The sequence below is a fragment of the Pipistrellus kuhlii genome, unplaced genomic scaffold (assembly GCF_014108245.1).
Source record: "Pipistrellus kuhlii isolate mPipKuh1 unplaced genomic scaffold, mPipKuh1.p scaffold_m20_p_11, whole genome shotgun sequence".
In the NCBI taxonomy this organism is placed as follows: Eukaryota; Metazoa; Chordata; class Mammalia; order Chiroptera; family Vespertilionidae; genus Pipistrellus; species Pipistrellus kuhlii.
The window spans coordinates 44,679,350-44,697,257 of record NW_023425416.1 but is presented as its reverse complement, the minus strand read 5'-3'; the positions used below and the strand labels follow the sequence as shown (position 1 = coordinate 44,697,257).

Below are 17,908 nucleotides of genomic sequence, written 5' to 3'. Positions count from 1 at the left end.
CTCTGCTACACAGATCGCCCAGGGGTTTGGGGTGTCTCAGGTGAGCTCCCCGCCCCCGCCCCACACCGCCCCCACCAAAGGCGCTCCTGGGGTTAGAAACTTCCCAGCTGGCGGGGCGGGGGGGTGGGGGGGGAGACACCCTCCTCCGGACAAGGCCCAGGAGCCCTCTCTCTGAGGGTCTCGGAACCCGTGTCCCCCGTTTTGCAGCAGGGAAAGCAGAGCCGCGGGGAGACGCCTGGACGCGGAGCTCCCTCTCCCCAGTCCGGCTGGGCGTCGGACGGGACGGACAGGACAGGACGCCGACCCTTCCCGAGGGTGACGCCAGGCTCCCGGAGCATCACCGCAGCCCGGGGAGGCGCCCGCGGGCAGGGCGTGGGGCCGGCCGCCCTGGGTAATGACAGGGCCGGCCCTGTGGGTGGCGGCGGCGGAGGAAGCGGGCGGGAGCCGGCTATTTCTGGCCGGGGCGCGTCCACCCTCCAGCGGCCAGGGCTAGGCGGGCTTCCCGGCGCGGCCCCGGCCCTCCCTCCGGCTCCCGGGATGGGGCGGGCAGAGGCGCGGGTTGGTGGACCGGAGGGGCGGGGGCACGGGCGGGCCGGCGGGGGCGGGGCGCAGTCCCGGGCCCACCCCCGGCCTCCTCCCACCGCACTCCCCGCGCGTCCCCACCGCGATCGGCTCGGACCCGAGGCCGCCGGAGCGCCCCACTCCTCCCCCGCCCCGCGGCGCCGCGCCGGGCATGGACTCGGGCCGGGACTTCCTGACGCTGCACGGTGAGTGCCCGGCCGGCGCTGGGGAGTCCCCGCCGCGAGCCGCCCCGGCTCCGGGGAGGGAGACCCCGGGCTCTTCCCTGCACCCTCCGCCCCGTCCTGCCCGCCCCTCGGCCCCCCGGCTCCGGCGGGGAAATCTCGGCCCGGGACTTAGGGTGGGACCGCCAGGCTGGACCCTGGGCGTTTCCAGTTCAGTCCCCGCCAGATCCAAACCGAGGTGGGGAGGGGGCGGGGAGGGGTGCGGGTCTGAAGACTTCTATGGAGACTTTTCCCGGGTCCCCCAGCCTGAGGACACCCTCCCCCCCCCCCTCCCTGGGCACGGGAGGCGGGGCTCCGTGGTCCAGCGCGCACGGAGAGGCCGGGGAGGGAAGGAACCGGCATCCACGCAGAACCGAGTTCTCCCCGCCCGATCCGGGCGCCCGGAGGAGCTCCGCACAAAGCCCCGGCTGCCGGATCGCTCGGCCGTGTGGGTGTGGCGGGGTGGTGGTGGTGGTGGGAGAGGATGCGGGGGAGGTGGGCCGGGGAGGTGTGCCAGGCTGGCCGAGGTCGGGCCGTGCCGCCGTCACTGCCCCGCGCAGAGCTCAGCCCGCGATGCCCAGGGGGGGCAGCCTTATTCCTCCATCGGAGCATCCTCCTGGCAGGACGGAGCCAAGTCTCAGCTGCCAAAGCCTGAGCCTCCACCCTGGGTTCGGCCGAACGGAGTCTGAGCCAGCTCCTGGCCCTAACGCGGTCCCTCCTGGAGGAAGAGCAGTCGCGGGCTCCCGACTCCCCCCCCCCCCCCCCCCCCCAGGACCTGGACGGGTTCCCCAACCTGGCCCTGGCATCTGTTTGCTCCAGTCTGGGGGCTGACCTGCACCTGGGGAACTTACCCTCTTGTCCCCACCCCCAATCCCACCGGCTGTCAGCTCAGCAAGCCCCGCCCCTCTCACGCCAATCACTGCTTACCCATACCTCCTTCAGTCTCCTAGCACCCTTAGGGTTAGAAGCTTCTGTCCACCACCCATCCTTCTAAACCAGACCTGGAGGTGATAGTTGGGAAGGAGAAAGGCAGAGGCCCTTCTGTGCCCCTCAGCTGTCTGACTCGGAGATGTTCTTCTCAGCCTGTCCCAGCCTGTCTCCTTTCCCAGTTGGCCAGACCTGGCCCCTGTGGCCCAGAGAGACTGGCTCCATGCCCAGAGCTGTTACTCTCATACCAGTGGCCCAGGCTCCTCCAGGCAACCTCGTGCCATGGAATCCCCACCTTCCAGTGCCCCCTCTTCCCTCCTCAGGCCAGAGGTGCCCCAATGCCCCTGCCAGCCTGGCAGGAAGGGAGACTGGCAGCTCAGAGGACCGCCCTGGGGACTCTGCTTTCTCTCTCACCATCCCCTAGCTAGTCTAGTGCTGTCTTCCCGGCACACTGCCACCTCTCACACGCCTGCCTGCCTCACACGCAGATGCCCTAAAAGCCCTCAGTAGCCTCTGGCACAGCTGCCACCTCAACCCGCATCGGAATGGGCTCCACCTCAGGCGTCTGCGCCTTTGTCCAGCCTCTCTCCCCAGGCAGCCCCTGTGCCTCCCCTGGAGAGGGGGCTGCCTGCCAGCTCAGCCAGGGCCTCCCAGGCCTGTGGCATGGGCATGGCCGCCCTGGCCCATCCTGTTTGAGACCCGCCTCCCTGGACATGACATGTCCCTTCTGCCTTCAGCCCCAGATACATGCAGAGGCAGTGTATGTAGTAGACCTGCATGAATTCTGGACAAACCGCTTGGCTTTTTCATCAAGACAAATCCCTTGATTGAATCGTGCCTCACCTGTAAAATGGGGGCTACGACCTGCCTCACAGGGTTGCTGTGAGGATTGGACGGGATGATACCCATCAGGCAATGAGAACAGAGCTTGGGACGCAGCCTGTGCCATGTTCCCCCAAGGGACCACGCCCTGTGAGTTGCTGCCTAGTTCTTGGGGAGATGAGGGTGCGCCATAAAGCAATCCCTAGCCAGAAAAAAAAAAAGTGACTAGACCTGGGTTCAAGAATCAAGGGCTCCTTCCCAAGCTGAAGCCCGCTGGCTGAAGTTCCAGGCCCCCATGTCCTCCTCACTCACTTCCTCCGCTCTCTCCATGTGGCCGGGCGGCACTGGCTTCTTGAGCAGGTTCCAGGTGTGCCAAGAGGACATAACCTCCCAGGGCCCTGTCCTCACTGAGCACACCGACCTCCACTAACTTTTCCTACACCGGATCCTCCCGCCCCGCTGTAACAACTGGCATCTGTAAAAGTGGACGCAGGTGCCCTGGCCGGGTGGCTCAGTTGGTTGGAGTGCTGTCCCACACACCAAAAGGTTGTGGGTTTGATTACTGGTCAGGGCACACGCCTAGGTTGCGGTTCGATCCCTGGTTGGGGTGTGTACAAGAGGCAACAGGTCAATGTTTCTCTCTCAAATTGATGTCTCTCTCTTCCTCTCTCTCCATTTTTCTCTCTCTAAAATCAATAAAAACATATCCTTTTTTTTTTTTAATGGTTAGGATTAAACTTTTTTAAAAGGGGAAGGCAGGTATATAGGAAGACCCTGGCTTCATCTTGGCCTCCGGAGACCTGGGCTCCAGTCCTAGCTTTGCCTTCTATCGTGACCCTGGGCAAACCCATTTGCCTCTCTGGGCCTGTTTCCTCGCCCACAGGATCGCAATACCCACCTCCCAGGTGTGACGATAAAGGCACTCACGGGCGTGGGAGCTCTGTGTCGGCTAAAAAGCCACTGTGCCCAAGAGAAAATGGTTCCAGGACCATCCTAGCAAGTCGGGGTGGCCAACCCCCTCTCCACCTCCGTTACGGTTCACGGTTCTGTTCCTGGGGTCCCAGGTGCCCGCGCTGCATGGACACACACGGGTCCACGCTGAGCAGCGCCTTTGCTGTGCCATGGGCCGCTTTGGCAGGCGGTGAAGCCTGCAGGCCCTTCTCGGGATCTTGTTTTTAAACGTACAATCAAAGGCACCATTCAAAAGGAGCAAATTACACCGAGATGCGATCCCATCACTGTCCTCCGGTTAACAACCCTCGCATGGTTTCTCTCAAACAGAGGCTCCCCTCACGCTCTGCTCCCCGCCCCTTTCCAAAATGAGTAACAGCTTGCCTGCACCCCTATTGCAGCTCGTCTGCACTGACTCGTGACTGACTCTGTGGAGTGACTGTGCGCAGGTCGCCCGGTGCTCCAGTTTATCGTCGCTATGCTTGCCTGTGTGAGCTACTAGGTGGCTTTGCCGGTGACTCACGGCCTTGGCCGGGGACTGGAGCTGAAGTGAAGCGAACTATTCAGAGGCAGGGAGCGCGAGAGGAGTGAGTCAGGCCTCAGGGGCGGCGTCCTGACCTTGGCGCACAGTAGGGGCTCAATAAATAACTTGCTGGGTGAGTGACGGAGAAGTTGCACCTTCGTGAAAGGCCCCTCTGTTCCCCTGCACACAGGCAGCGGGTTGTGTATACAGTGGCAGTGGTCCCCGTGTATTTATCAAAGTAAGCCTGTGTTCGTGGGCTCATTTAAGATCAGCATTTTTTTTTTCCTCCCCAAGAATTCCTTTCGCATTCCGAACCTCGGAGGTTACCCACTCAGGTGGGGAAACAGAAGGAGGCAGACCTGCCTGAGGTCCACAAGTGAGGCGACAGCCAGCTGAGTCACAATGAATTCATTGAGTGATTTTGGTAAAATATTTGACTGGCTAGGTTGTCTGGCACAGCCTCCATGCCCAGTTCACTGCTGGACTGCACGCTGCTCCTCAGCCTCCTCCTCCTCCTCCTCCTCCTCCTCCTCCTCCTCCTCCTCGGGGACCCCAGCTGGGAAGCCAGGCTCAGGCTCCACCCCCCCGGGCCGGGCCCCGCCCCTCTGCGGAGCACCGCCTTCCAGGGAGGACCCCGCTTCCCGGGTCCCCCCGCCCCTGGGTCCCGGGTCAGCTTTCTGAGTATATAGTTCAGCCTCCACATCGCCCCTCCCCCCCAGGCTCTGCTCCTCCCCGTCCCCACCTCTCGGGCTCTGGCTGTGCCCCCGATCCGCTTTCTGGCCTCTGGTGTTCCTCACTGATCCGCTTCCTGGATTATGGATGTGTCCCCCTCCGCCTCCCGGACCCGGCTCCTCCTCCAGGGCGCCCCGCCCCCTGGGCTCTGGCTCCTCCTCTTTCCGCCTGGATCCCGCTCCGGCCCCACCTCCAGGGGCTATCGGCCCCGCCCCTTTCAGCCCAGATTTCCCTCTCGCCCCGCCCCTAGGGCTGAGGCCCCGCCCCTCCAACTGGTTTCTAGCCCCGCCCCCTCCTTGTTAGGCATCTGGAGGCCAGTGCATTGTCCTGGGCCAGGCTCGACGGGCGGCGGGAGCCACTGCGCTGCATCATGCAGTTTGTGCGGGGCCGGAGCCACTCCAGAGAGCTCTACCTGCAGGAGCAGAGCCTCAAGGTGGCGGCGCTCAATGGGCAGAGGCTGGGTAAGGGTCTTGGGGAACCCCGAGGTCTGTGGAGATTGGGATGGCAGCTGGGGCAGGAGGCGGCCTATAATATGTTCCTTTGATTGGACCTGTTGAGTATTCCTGCGAGTGTGTGACCTATTGTGGGGCTGTGTGTGCAGGGGTGGCACGTGGGGTGAATCCTGGGGGCATTGGTTACCCCTCCACCTGACATACCGCCAGCTCCTCCGAGCCTCCCTGCTCCCTGCCACCCCTCCCTCCCACCCTCCCTATTTATAGATTTATGAGGCACAACCGGATATGTGTCCTGGTGTGCAACTGGTATGACTGTAATCCTATGAGATGATCTGCAACCGTGTGGGGTCCAGTGTGATGCCATGTGCACTGTGCGGGACAGATGTGACAATGGGTGATCCCCGCGGCTGAGTGATTCTATGACTTTGTGTGAGGGTGTGTGTTCTGTGGACTTTCTGACATTACCACTGGTGACGGTGTACTCCTGCGTGGTGGCTGCATGGTGACGTTTCCTATCATGGACCCTGTGGGCAGGCTTCTGAGTCCCGACTCCACCGTGTAACTTCCCTGAGCCTCAACTTCCTCATCTGTGAAATGGGGACAGTGACAGCGCCTCCCTCATAGGGTTGTTAGGGAGGTTAAATACATGCGCTAAGAGCAGGGTCTTATTCAAAGACGAACCATTATTATGGAGGATGCTATCATTATCCTAACGATGATGATGATAAGGCCCTGGTGTGTATGGTGTGTGGCTGTGTGTGGCTCCATGTAACCGTGTACATCGCTGTGTGACTTTACCTCAGTATTGCTATGTATTATTATGAGTCCCAAGCCCAGTTTGTCTCCATGATGCATCCCCCTAGGTACATGGTCAGGGCTCCTGGCACCCCCCTCAGCCTCCTATTGGTGCCTACAGCACCCTCCCCAGGGCCCCTGAGCTCAGAGGCCTCTCCCCACACCCTCCCACGGGAGAGGGCACTGGAGTTAAGTGAATGGGGCTGGGTGAGGAGTGCCCACACTTGCTGGGCGGTGGGGCGGGCAGCCCAGGAGCCTCTGAAACAAAAGGGCTCCCTGAGGCTCGGAGGAGGTGGAGGTGCCTGCCCAGGTGGCCCGGCGGCCCAGAGGGCGGTGTTATCAACGGGAGGGACACTGTGTCCGGAAGTCGCCTCGGCAGCTGGGGGGCTTATCTCTGCCGGACTGCAGACAGGGCCGCAGCCTGGCTCCAGGACAGGATGAACATGTCATCTCCTCACGGTGTTTTCCAGAGTTGGAGAACCTTCTCCTTTCCCACCCCTCCCCCACAGTCCCATCCGAGCTGTGGGCAGGGGATGGTCCTCCTGTGTGCCCAGCTTGGGGGGTGGGTGCGGACTGAGTGTAAGATGTCCCTCCTGGGTGCACTGCAGCCTCAGAAAGGACCGTGGGATCCCAGGCAGGCAGAGGCCCCGGTGCCTCTTGTCCAGCCTGGGGGCTCCCCACCCCCCTGCTCTGGTTTTGAGCTCCACAGACACAGCCAGCAGTTTAGGACATCCTGCCGGATGGAGCCCCCTTCTCTTCCACTGGGCTTCCCCTGGCGCCGAAGGGGGACTGCTCCCACCGCGGCAGAGGGGTCTCCTGGGGTGCAGAGACTTGGGGCAAAGGTGGGGGGGGGTGTCCCATCAGGAGATCGCCTCGGAGAAGGCCCAGAGACGCCTCCTCCAGCACTGTCCTCGCCCAGGGCTGACGGGGAGCAGGGGCACAGATTGGGAAGGGAGTTGCCCAAAGCGATAAGGAGGTGGATGTTAGCCTTGGGCTTTGTCCCAGCCGGAGGCAGGAGGCTGGCAAGGGGAAAGAGGATGTGGTGACGCGGTGATGGGGAGGGTAAGGAGGGGGCTTACGGAAGTGGTCCAGAAAGTTCTGTGGGTGTGTGGGCCTGGCTAGGGAGTGGGGAGGTAAGGACACAGCGAGAGAGACTATGAGGGGCTGGGAGTCCGGGCTCAGAGAAGAAAAGCCTGCAGGCGTAGGCCCCACAGACTGGACCCGCACGGTCCCTGCTGGAGCAGAGGATAAAGATGGCAATGGCCACATAGTTTTAACATTGGTGACAGACGTGAGGTGAAATGGCCCACTGGCTCTGAATGAAGCTGGCTGCTGGACTGCATGCGGCTAGGGTGATAACACAGATAAAGATATGTAGAGATACAGATATAGAATCAGATATAGGGTGACACATGCAGATACAGATCTATAGATACAGATATAGGGTGATATGTACAGGCACAGCCATAGATGGATCTCACTCTATATGACAATGGTAGGTTATTAGGGTGTGTTGGGGGTCTCTTCTTGATCACACTTGGTGCAGGGTCTGCTGGGGGTGAGGGCTCCTGGAGAGGGGCACAGTGTCCCTTTGGTGCCTCTTGCTTGGGCACCATCGCTTTGGGAGCCCATGCCTCAGGCCAGCCTGGGTCGCTGACAGCAGCAAGGGGGTGCCACGCGGACACAGACCCAGGATTACAGATGGAGGTTCTGGTCCTGGCTGTGGGGCTGGGCCTGGCCCCAGCTGCTGAAAGGGCTGCACTGTGACTTAAGACTCTGTACCCGGAGGCGTCCTGGGCCCAGGACACTCAGTGACGGGGTGGGACAGGGGCATCCCGACAGGATGAGCACAGGCTGCAGCGGGCTCCTCTCCCCTGGGGGCCAGGATCAACACCCACTCAAGCAGGTGCAAGTCAGGGGTGGCGGTAGTCATGGTGAGGGTGGCTGGAATGGGCACAAGGGCCCCACAGGAATGACAGTGTTGGCTCTAAGAACTACAACTGCTTTACCTCGGGACCTTCCCAGAATGCGCATCATCTCACTGAACCACAGCCCTTCTCTTTGAGGGGGCTGCTATCTTTATCCTCAGTTTATAGACGGGAAAGTAGGGGCCCTGCAACATAAGGCCACTTGCCTAGGCCACACGGTTAGTCGGGGGTACGGGTGACACAGGTGATTCCACAGCCACTGGAGCTGGGAGGCTGTTGAGCTCTGAGATGCTCTGGGTCTATTGCCATCAGTGTCTGCCCCTTTTCTTTCCTGCTCTGCCCCCTCTCTTAGTCCCGCTGCCTTCAGTTCACTCTGATCCCGTGTGACCAGGAGGGGCCCACCTTGTCTTTCAGAGCCAGGCTGCTTCCTGGGAGGGGTCTGTTCCCCCAGGGACCAGGAGATCTAAGATTAGCTGCCCACCCTTTGTCCATTCAGCTGTGGGGGGCAGGTCAGGGTATGAGGTGAGGGCTTGCGTGAGTAGGCATCCCAAGGTTTCCATGGCCTCAGCTGGCTCAGAGATGGCTTCGTGGTGGAGGCAGGGCAGGGTGGAGCATGGCTGAAGGGGGGAGACGTGACCAGAGAGATGAGGACGAGGCTCCTAGAGGGTCTAAACGTGGGCGTGGCCAGCGTGGGGTCTGGGGCAGCAGGGACCCCGGAGGAGGTGGCGTGTCTTACGAGCTCTGCCCTCTAGGCCTACAGAATGACGAGGACCTACAGGCGCTGCTGAAGGGCACCCAGCTCCTGAAGGTGAAGTCCAACTCATGGCGGCGCGAGCGCTTCTACAAGCTGCAGGAGGACTGCAAGACCATCTGGCAGGAGTCCCGCAAGGTCATGCGGAGCCCCGAGTCCCAGCTGTGTGAGTGCCCAGGGCCGTGGGGGAGGAGGCAGCGTGTGCAGCCCAGGCTTGGAGGGGGGACACTGGTGCTGGCTGGGGGTGGAGGTCCATCACGGACCAGGACCACAGATAGGGAAACTGAGTCCCAGCCTGGTGGGGCATGGGCCCGTCACGCAATCGGGACCAGATATGGGGACACCGCAGCTAGCCAGAGTCTGGGGGAGGAGGCAGTGAAAACTGCGTTCTGGACTGGGCTGGAGAGTGCGGTCATGGACCCAGGACTACAGACGGAGATGCAGATGCTAAAGGCTCCTGGGGGTGAGGGGCACGTAGCCATGACCACAGGTGGGGAAAGCAGGTTCCGAGGAGGGGGGGCGCTGGACAGTGTTGTGTGAACGCATAGGTATACGCCCAGGCAGTTGTGGGTGGACCGGACTCCAGGTGCGGTTGGTGAGGCCAAAGCCAGCCCGGATTTGGAGCAGAGAAAGCCCGGTCAGGATGTGAGGGGGGGCCTGAAGGAGGCAGCCCTTCCCTAGGACTGGGGCCATCGCAGGGAGATGGGGCAGAGCGGGGCTAGGACACAACGAGAGAGGCCTCAGCAGGATAGCTCCCTCAAGGGCATGGGTCCGAGGGCTTTCCAGAAGCTTCGGAAATGGCCCAGGAGCCCAAGGCTCGGGCCTGCAAATGGAGAGCGTCCCCTCCGAGGCCTTCGCGGGAAACTCTGATGATGGCTAACACAGAATGCCCCAAAGTCTCTGTCAAATGCGAGGTCTACGCTGCACCTCTATAGGGTGGGGAAATCTCAGACCAAGGCTGTCCCGATGGGCATGTCCTCTATCTGGGCTGTCTGTCACAGCTGCCACTGGCCACCTGTGGCCACTGGGCACGTGAAATGTGGCTGGTGTGACCGAGGAACCGAACGTTTCGCTTGGTTGAATCTTAATGACTTCCTATGTAAATGACCACAGGCGCACGGTGGCTGCTCTATGGGCCAGTGCAGCTGGGTTTCTCACAGCCCAGACCTCAGGAAATCCCTCCCGCATTCACCTGCCTTCGGCCATTTGGGGTCAGGCAGGGTCAGCACACTGGCAGGTGTAGAGGGAATGAGGTCAGACACGGGTGACAGGCCCCAGTAGGAGCAGGAGGGTCACAGGAGGAAGGGGCGGGTCAGCCCACAGAAGGTAACTCAGGAAGGACACTGGGCGGAAGCATAAGGAGGCATGGCCTGCTGACCTGTGGTCTAAGGAGCCAGAGGTGAGGCAGGACAGGAGCAGGGGCAGTCGGGGGGAGCTGGGCGGGGGCCCTGGAGCTGTGGGCCAGGGCAGGGTCTGAGGGAGATGGAGACTGAAGCGCTCTCAGAAAACCTCTCTCCACGCACGTCGGCCACTCAGCAGTTGAGTGACCCTGACCTTGCCTCTGGGGCACCAGCCAGGCTTCTCCACAGGCCTCTGCCCTGATACGGGGTTTCCTGCTAGACGCTGGTGGGTGGCGGCTCCATGGGAACGGGGCATCTCACGCTCTGATCCCTGGGGGTTCCTGGGAGCCCAGCAGCCAGTCCCTCTGAATGGTTCCCAGGGTGGGCCTCCCGCCTGGCGGGGCTGGGCGTGGGGGTGGCTGAGGAGTAGAGACTCGGGCCTTTCCAGACCTGCCCTGGCGGTGTGAGACCCTCCTGCTGGGATGGCGATGAGCAGGAGGCAGGGACAGGATTCCAGGCAGGAGACCCAGGGTGAGCAAGAAGCAGGGCGAGGCTGAGGACGGGACATGAGTGAGGGAGCTGCAGGGGTGACAGGTCCAGGGTCGGGCGTCGGGTGTGGCCAGGTGAGGACAGTGGCCCCGGAGGCTCCCTTCCATGTCAGAGCCACTGAGGCAGGCCTTGGGCTGTGCTTGCCTGCTGGCTGCTTCCCTGCTGAGGGCGAGACTGCTGTCCTCAACGGTACTCTATCCGCAGGGACTCTGAGGCCAGGTGAGGGAGTAGGGGTTCTCTCTGCCTCTGCTCCCTGATCCCTAAGTCTCCCCTGATTCTGTCACTAGTCCCCTGCCCCCCACCCCACATCTACACACACACACACACACACACACACTCTGGTTCCCAGGGGCGGGCAGGCAGGCATTATCAGCACTGGAGGCATCTGGACTTTCTCTCTGGTGCGGGAGGGGGTGCCGGCCTGGGGGCTTCCTGTTTGCACTCCAACCTGGGGCAGGGGCAGCTGGTGTGGGGCCTAGCAGGGCACAGGAGGCTCTGGGCACAGGGATTAAGCAGGGATATCCCCTGAACCTCAGATGGCCCAGGGCTCACGTGCCCCACTTCCCAGAGCCTGCTGCCCGGGCTGGGCCCATGGCACGCACATGTGGCTGCAGGTGGCTAGGAGACTCCGGGGCGCTCGGGTGTGTGCGGGCACCAGGGGGGACAAGCGGCTTTCAGCTAGAGCTGGTCTGGGACCCAGGACAGATGGAGGAGGATGGCTCAGGATGGGGGTAGGGCAGGCAGAGCGCCTGGGGGGATTGGCTCCCAGCCAGATCAGGGAAGGTACAGCGGGGGTTAGGGAGGGTAGGCAGGGCCTTGCTGCCCACTGAAGCTGGGAAGGCTGCGGGGCCCTCCGCCTGGCTCCTAAGGGCAGCATGATGTCATCTCTCAGACGCCCAGTGTGCGTGCTCCGGTCTGCCTCTTGGGATCCTGGAGGGCAGAGCCCTCTTGACTCAGGGGTTCCCTCAGTTCTGGACACAGGGGTCCCCTGAGTTCTGGACACAAACAGACCCAAATGGGGTACGGTCCTCTTTACCCTCTGACACAGCACCTTTCCCTCTGTCCGGGCCCCCAGACCCCAAGGCCGCGGCTGGAGGCTCATGCGACAGTCTGAGGGGAGAACAGGTCCAAAGCCAGTCCGATCAGGAGGGGGTGTGGCCTCCTCTCGGTCACAGGCCCCAAGCTCCAGAGTGGTCTGCCCTGCCCCGATCCTACAGCATGGAAACAATGGGGCCTGGGGTCCAAGGCCTGCCCACCCTGAAGTCAGCCCCGCTCTTTGCGTTCACTCTGCCCACTACAGCTGTGTCTCACATTCCTTCTCCGCCTCAGTCTCTGCCTTCCTTCCTCCTTCCCCCGCTGTTGTCTGTCCTCCTGCCGGCTCCTTTCTCCCTGCACCAATGCCTGAGCTCCAGCCCCACCTCTGTCTCTGAACGGTGGCCTCCACCACGTCAGGGCAGGGGGTGGCCTCATGCTTCTCTCTGCCCCCATCGCCTTCTTCCAGTCTCCATCGAGGACATTCAGGAGGTGCGGATGGGACACCGCACCGAGGGCCTGGAGAAGTTTGCCCGGGACGTGCCTGAGGACCGCTGCTTCTCCATCGTCTTTAAAAACCAGCGAAACACACTCGACCTCATCGCCTCCTCCCCTGCGGACGCCCAGCATTGGGTGCAGGGGCTACGCAAGATCATCCACCACTCAGGCTCCATGGACCAGCAGCAGAAGCTGCAGCAGTATCCTTTTAGTGGCGCTGGGACCAGGCCCAGCCTGCGGATTCTGGCTGTGGCGGTCCCCAGGCCAGCCTGGGCATGGGAGGTGCCCAGCTCGGACCATCATACCAAAATAGCACAGATTCGGTTAAACAACAGAAATACCTTTTCTCACAGTTCTGGAGGCTGGAAATCCGGGATCAGGGGCCAGCATGGTTGGGTTCTGGTGAGAGCTCTTCTCCTAGCTTCTGGATGGACGCCTTCTTTCCCACTATGTCCTCCGATGGCACACACAGAGAGAGAGAGAGGGATAGAAAAAGAGAGAGAGAGCAAGTTTTCTGGTGTCTCTTCTTAGAAGGGCACTAATCCCATCACGAGGGCCCCACCTCACAACCTCATCTAAACCTCCCAAGGCCCCATCTCCAAATACCATCATATTGTGGGGTAGGGCTTCCATACACACATTTTGGGGCATCACAATTCAAACCCTAGAAGAAGGGAATCATGGGGAAGCCTCTGGAGCCCTTTTTGGTCCACTCTGACCCAAGCACCAGAGAGCTATGTGGCCCCCCCCATGTCCCTTCTTCCTGTCTGTAACCAGCACAAAGTTGGGAAGCTGTGGGAGACCTGGTCTCTGGCATTTAAATAATCTATTTCTCAAGGTCAAGGCCGAGGGGAGAGAGGATAGAGGTAAGAGAGACATGGGGGTTAAGTGCCCCACCCCGACAACATATGATCAGTGGCTTGACATCTGCTGTTTCCTATAAATGCTTTAGTCAAGTTGGCTAACGGTTATATGTCGAAAACAAGAGGACATAGCTTATTAATATTAACAGAGTTATCCCTGAGGCTATGGGGGATTTGTTTACTTTTCTTTATTTTCTAAATGATCTACAATAAATCCTTTCATAGAAAGAAAATAATAGTTTTAAAATCGGAAAGGGTTCCAAGGCAGCCAATAGGAAAAAGATCCCGTTCGAGGATGTACCATTTCCACTCAAGAGGCCACCAGGCCTTGCCCCTGGGATTCGGATTCCAGTAAGTGGGGCCTACAGGGAGCTGTGTCTACTGGTACAGTGGCTTCCGTGTGCCTGGGCCCGGAAGCTGAAGTTGAAACAGGGCTCTGGCTGAGGCTCTGGGGGCACGCGGGCTCCTGGGTTCTTTCCTTACTTCGTGCCCAGCTGGATTCACTCCTGCTTGCGGAAAGCTGACAAAAACAAGGATAACAAGATGAGCTTCAAGGAACTGCAGAACTTCCTGAAGGAGCTCAACATCCAGGTGGATGACAGCTACGCCCGCAAGATCTTCAGGGTGAGGCAGGAGGGGGCCCTGGCAGGGGGGTCCTTGGCCCTCGGCCAGGGCCAGCTCTGAGCCTGCCTGCCCACGGGCTGCCCTGGCTTTGCAGGAATGTGACCACTCCCAGACAGACTCCTTGGAGGACGAGGAGATCGAGGCCTTCTACAAGATGCTGACCCAGCGGAAGGAGATCGACCGCACCTTCGAGGAGGCTGCAGGCTCGGAGCAGACGCTGTCCGTGGATCAGTTAGTGACATTTCTGCGGCACCAGCAGCGGGAGGAGGCGGCCGGGCCTGCACTGGCCCTCTCCCTCATTGAGCGCTACGAGCCCAACGAGACTGGTGAGAGCCACACCAGGCTGGGAGACCCCTGGGGACCCTGCAGCCCAAAATAGGGAGCTGCAGGAACGGGTGTGTGCGGGTGTGTGTGTGTGTGTGTGTGCGCGCTCAGGCAGCCTCAGGACCCGGCCAGTATTTGCCGGCCCATGAAAGCAGGCAGATGGCACACAGGATCACTCCCTGCCTCAGTTTCTCCTTCAGGGGGTTTTGAGAAGCACTCTCCCAGGAAAGAGGGAGAGGAAGCTGGGAAAGCAAGCACTGTCCCTGCTTCCCTCTTGATGCCCATCCTGGGCCCACCTTGGAGACCCAGCCCTGTCCCGGAGGGGGCTCCCGTGTGCAGGCACAGTGCTGGAGGAGGTGCAGTGCCGTCCTCAAGGGCCTCACAGTCTGGGGGACAGAACAGGAGAAGACAGGGCCCCGGGCGGTGGCTGGCCGGTGGAGGGCTCTGACTGGTCCCCGCCTCCCTCCCAGCCAAGGCCCAGCGGCAGATGACCAAGGACGGCTTCCTCATGTATCTGCTCTCGGCCGACGGCAGCGCCTTCAACCTGGCGCACCGGCGGGTCTACCAGGACATGGGCCAGCCGCTCAGCCACTACCTGGTGTCCTCCTCCCACAACACCTACCTGCTGGAGGACCAGATCACCGGGCCCAGCAGCACCGAAGCCTACATCCGGTGGGGCAGCCCGTGGAGGCCGGGGGGCGGGGCTCTGACGGGGGCGGGGCTCAGGCGGGGGGGGGGGCTCCAGCATGGGCGGGGCTCTGGCATGGGCGGGGCTCCAGCATGAGCGGGGCTCTGGCGTGGGCGGGTCCTAGCGCCACTCCCTCTCTCCAGGGCCCTGTGCAAAGGCTGCCGCTGCCTGGAGCTGGACTGCTGGGACGGACCCAACCAGGAGCCCATCATTTACCACGGCTACACCTTCACCTCCAAGATCCTCTTTTGCGATGTGCTCCGAGCCATTCGGGACTACGCCTTCAAGGTGGCCATACCCCTGGGGGGGGTGAAGAGGGGAAGGCCAGGGGTAGCCGACTCCTCCTAATCTGCCTTGGACCAACAGGCGTCCCCCTACCCCGTCATCCTGTCCCTGGAGAACCACTGCAGCCTGGAGCAGCAGCGCGTGATGGCGCGACACCTGAGCACGACTCTGGGCTCCATGCTGCTGGACCGGCCGCTGGAAGGGGTCTCCACCAGCCTCCCATCCCCTGAGGTGCACAGTGGGGCCTGGGGGTGCCCAGAGGAGAGGGCAGGGGGACTGGCTGGGAGGCCAGCCGGGTCTTGACCAGCTGCCCCATGCATCCATAGCAACTGAAGGGGAAGATCTTGCTGAAGGGAAAGAAGCTAGGGGGGCTCCTGCCCCCCAGCGGGGAAGGGGGCCCTGAGGCCATTGTCGTGTCCGATGAGGATGAGGCGGCCGAGATGGAGGATGAGGCCGTGAGGAGCCGAGTGCAGCACAAGCCCAAGGTTCGAGGGGAAGCTGTGGGGGGAGGGCAGCCCTGGGCCTCCCCCATCCTCACCCCCTGCCCCCCAATCACCCGGTGGGAGGGGGTGCCTTGTCTCCATTCTTGGTGGCTGCCACTCAGACCCTCTGCCCCCTCTCTGTGTCTGTCTCCCCTCTCTGTCTCTCTGTCTGGGTCTCTGGCTCTCTCAGTGTCCACCTGCCCCCACCTCTGACTCTAACCCGGGCCTCCCCGTGGCCCCCAGGAGGACAAGCTCAGGCTAGTGAAGGAGCTCTCTGACATGGTCATTTACTGTAAGAGCGTCCACTTCCGGGGCTTCCCCGGCCCGGGCAGCCCGGGGCAGGCTTTCTATGAGATGGCGTCCTTCTCCGAGAACCGCATCCTCCGACTGCTCCAGGAATCAGGTGAGCCGGCGTGCACCCTGAGGTGCTGCCCTGTCTGACTATCCGGCTGGCCAGACCCGACCTGCCCCCCCCCCCCCCCCCCCCCCCCCCCCCCCCCCCCCCGCCTGTGAACAGAGTCAGCACTCCCAGCTGTTACCGGCAGAGCCGGGGGGAGGGACTCAGGCGCACCTGAGGCCTCCCTGCCTGACCACCCCCTACCCCCCTCAGGAAACAGCCTCGTCCGCCACAATGTGAATCACCTGAGCAGGATCTACCCTGCAGGGTGGAGAACCGACTCCTCCAACTACAGCCCCGTGGAGATGTGGAACGGGGGCTGCCAGATCGGTACCCGCTGGCTGGGCCGGGAGGAGGCGGGGCTGGGGGTTTCCGTGCGGAGGGCCAGGGACCAAGAGGCCGTGGGGACCTGGGCAGGGAGGGCCAGGTGCCGCGGCGTGTGGGCTCAGGAGCTGCTGACCTCGGTTGGGAACTACCCCCTCTACCAGCGAGACAGGGTCTGAAGCCCGATTGTTAGTGGAGTCCTGGCCCGGGCAAAGGGCTGGGAGGTGGGTACGGAGGGTTGGTTAGGGGGGCAGGAGGCCCTGCAGTGATGCTGGCCCCGGCTGCTTCCTCACCACGCGACTCAGAGGCCTCCTTGTGCCCCGAGGAGGCTGGGCTCCAGGGCCCCTGAGGCCAGCCCACAGCCTGAGCCTGCTCTGTCCTACCTGCAGTGGCCTTGAACTTCCAGACGCCTGGGCCCGAGATGGACGTGTACCAGGGCCGCTTCCAGGACAACGGGGCCTGCGGGTACGTGCTGAAGCCCGCCTTCCTGCGGGACCCCGACTCCGCCTTCAACCCGCGCAACCCGGCTCAGGGGCCCTGGTGGGCTCGGAAGCGGCTCAACATCCGGGTATGGCCGGCCGGAGAGACGGGCCAGGGGCTGCCCCTGTGCCACCCCTACCCCCCCAGGCCCCTCCCTGACGCCCCTCCCCTCCCCTCCCCTCCCCTCAGGTCATCACGGGGCAGCAGCTGCCGAAGGTCAACAAGAGCAAGAACTCAATCGTGGACCCCAAGGTGACGGTGGAGGTGCACGGTGTGGGCCGGGACATGGCCAGCCGCCAGACCGCCGTGGTCACCAACAACGGTGCGTGCCGGGGCGGGCCCGGGCCCGGCTGCTGCCCCCGCCGGCGTCCCGGCCGCTGACACGGCGCCTGTGCCCCCAGGTTTCAACCCGTGGTGGGACACGGAGTTCGAGTTCGACGTGGCGGTGCCGGAGCTGGCCCTCGTGCGCTTCGTGGTGGAGGACTACGACGCCTCCTCCAAGAACGACTTCGTAGGCCAGAGCACCATCCCCCTCAACAGCCTCAAGCAGGGTGAGTGTGCGGGGAGGGGAGGGGAGGGGAGGGGAGGAGGGGTGAGGCAGGGCCCGGCATCTCCTGGATCAGGAGTGGCTGTCCCTTGAATAAGGTGACCAGACGTCCCGCTTTTGGCGGGACAGTCCCCGATTTTTAACAATTTGTCCCACAAGCAGGGTGAGCGTTTGTGGAGGGGTGGGGAGGGGTGGGAAGGGCAGGGCAGGGCCCGGTCAGGGGGGAGGGGGTTGAGGCAGGGCCCGGCATCTCTTGGGCAGGCGTGGCTGTCCCTTGAATAAGGTGTTGGCGGGACGTCTGGTCACCCCGCCCTGGAAGCATCCTGCCGGAGCGACTGGAACTTTCCTCATGTGCTCCTCCCCACCCCCTCCCCTGCCAGGATACCGCCACGTCCACCTCATGTCCAAGAACGGAGACCAGCACCCGTCCGCCACCCTCTTTGTGAAGGTGTCGCTGCAGGACTAGGCCCGGGAGTGGGCCCAGCCTCTGTCCATGGCCGAGGGGAGGGGAGGCAGGGCGGCCGCTCCCTGCTTTGCCCTGAGAGCCAGGGGCCCGCACCGCCTTCAGCTCTGACACACTGTGCTGCTGCCTGTCCCGGGTCCGAGGAGCCGGTCTGGGCCCTGGATCTGTCCTCAGCTCCGCGAAGAACAACACTGCAGCCCTCTCCACCCTCTGGCCAGCTGAGGGTTTTTATAAAAATCTTAAGACTACTTGCTGTGGCCTCTTTACCTGCATGCCAGCAAATTCCTGTAAGTGCGTTCGTGTGTGTGTGTGTGTGTGTGTGTGTGTGTGTGTGTGTCAGAGCCCT

The 17,908-nt window shown here is 62.4% G+C and overlaps 1 protein-coding gene across 2 annotated transcripts; it reads left to right on the top strand.

Moving 5' to 3' along the window:
* Window positions 1–618: 618 nt before the first annotated feature.
* PLCD1 (phospholipase C delta 1) lies at window positions 619–17,810 on the top strand. Of its 2 annotated transcripts, none has more exons than XM_036431874.2 (15): window positions 619–767; window positions 8,668–8,832; window positions 12,057–12,285; window positions 13,443–13,572; window positions 13,667–13,898; window positions 14,367–14,568; window positions 14,728–14,872; window positions 14,951–15,100; window positions 15,196–15,354; window positions 15,595–15,754; window positions 15,962–16,078; window positions 16,462–16,640; window positions 16,742–16,874; window positions 16,954–17,103; window positions 17,480–17,810. In XM_036431874.2, the coding sequence occupies exons 1-15, from the start codon at window positions 734–736 to the stop codon at window positions 17,563–17,565; spliced, it is 2,271 nt and encodes a 756-aa protein (XP_036287767.1). In that variant the 5' UTR covers window positions 619–733; the 3' UTR covers window positions 17,566–17,810. The 2 variants fall into 2 exon arrangements, with proteins under 2 accessions (XP_036287767.1, XP_036287766.1); XM_036431873.1 differs by lacking the exon at window positions 619–767 and adding an exon at window positions 5,047–5,198.
* Window positions 17,811–17,908: the final 98 nt, after the last annotated feature.

What these genes read in the sequence shown, in the direction of transcription:
- PLCD1 (XM_036431873.1), top strand. Translation starts at nt 5,108, where the DNA reads ATGCAGTTTGTGCGGGGCCGGAGCCACTCCAGAGAGCTCTACCTGCAG. An exon ending in GCTCAATGGGCAGAGGCTGG is followed by an intron (nt 5,199 to 8,667) that starts GTAAGGGTCTTG and finishes TCTGCCCTCTAG; the next exon opens with GCCTACAGAATGACGAGGAC. An exon ending in CCTCAACAGCCTCAAGCAGG is followed by an intron (nt 17,104 to 17,479) that starts GTGAGTGTGCGG and finishes CTCCCCTGCCAG; the next exon opens with GATACCGCCACGTCCACCTC.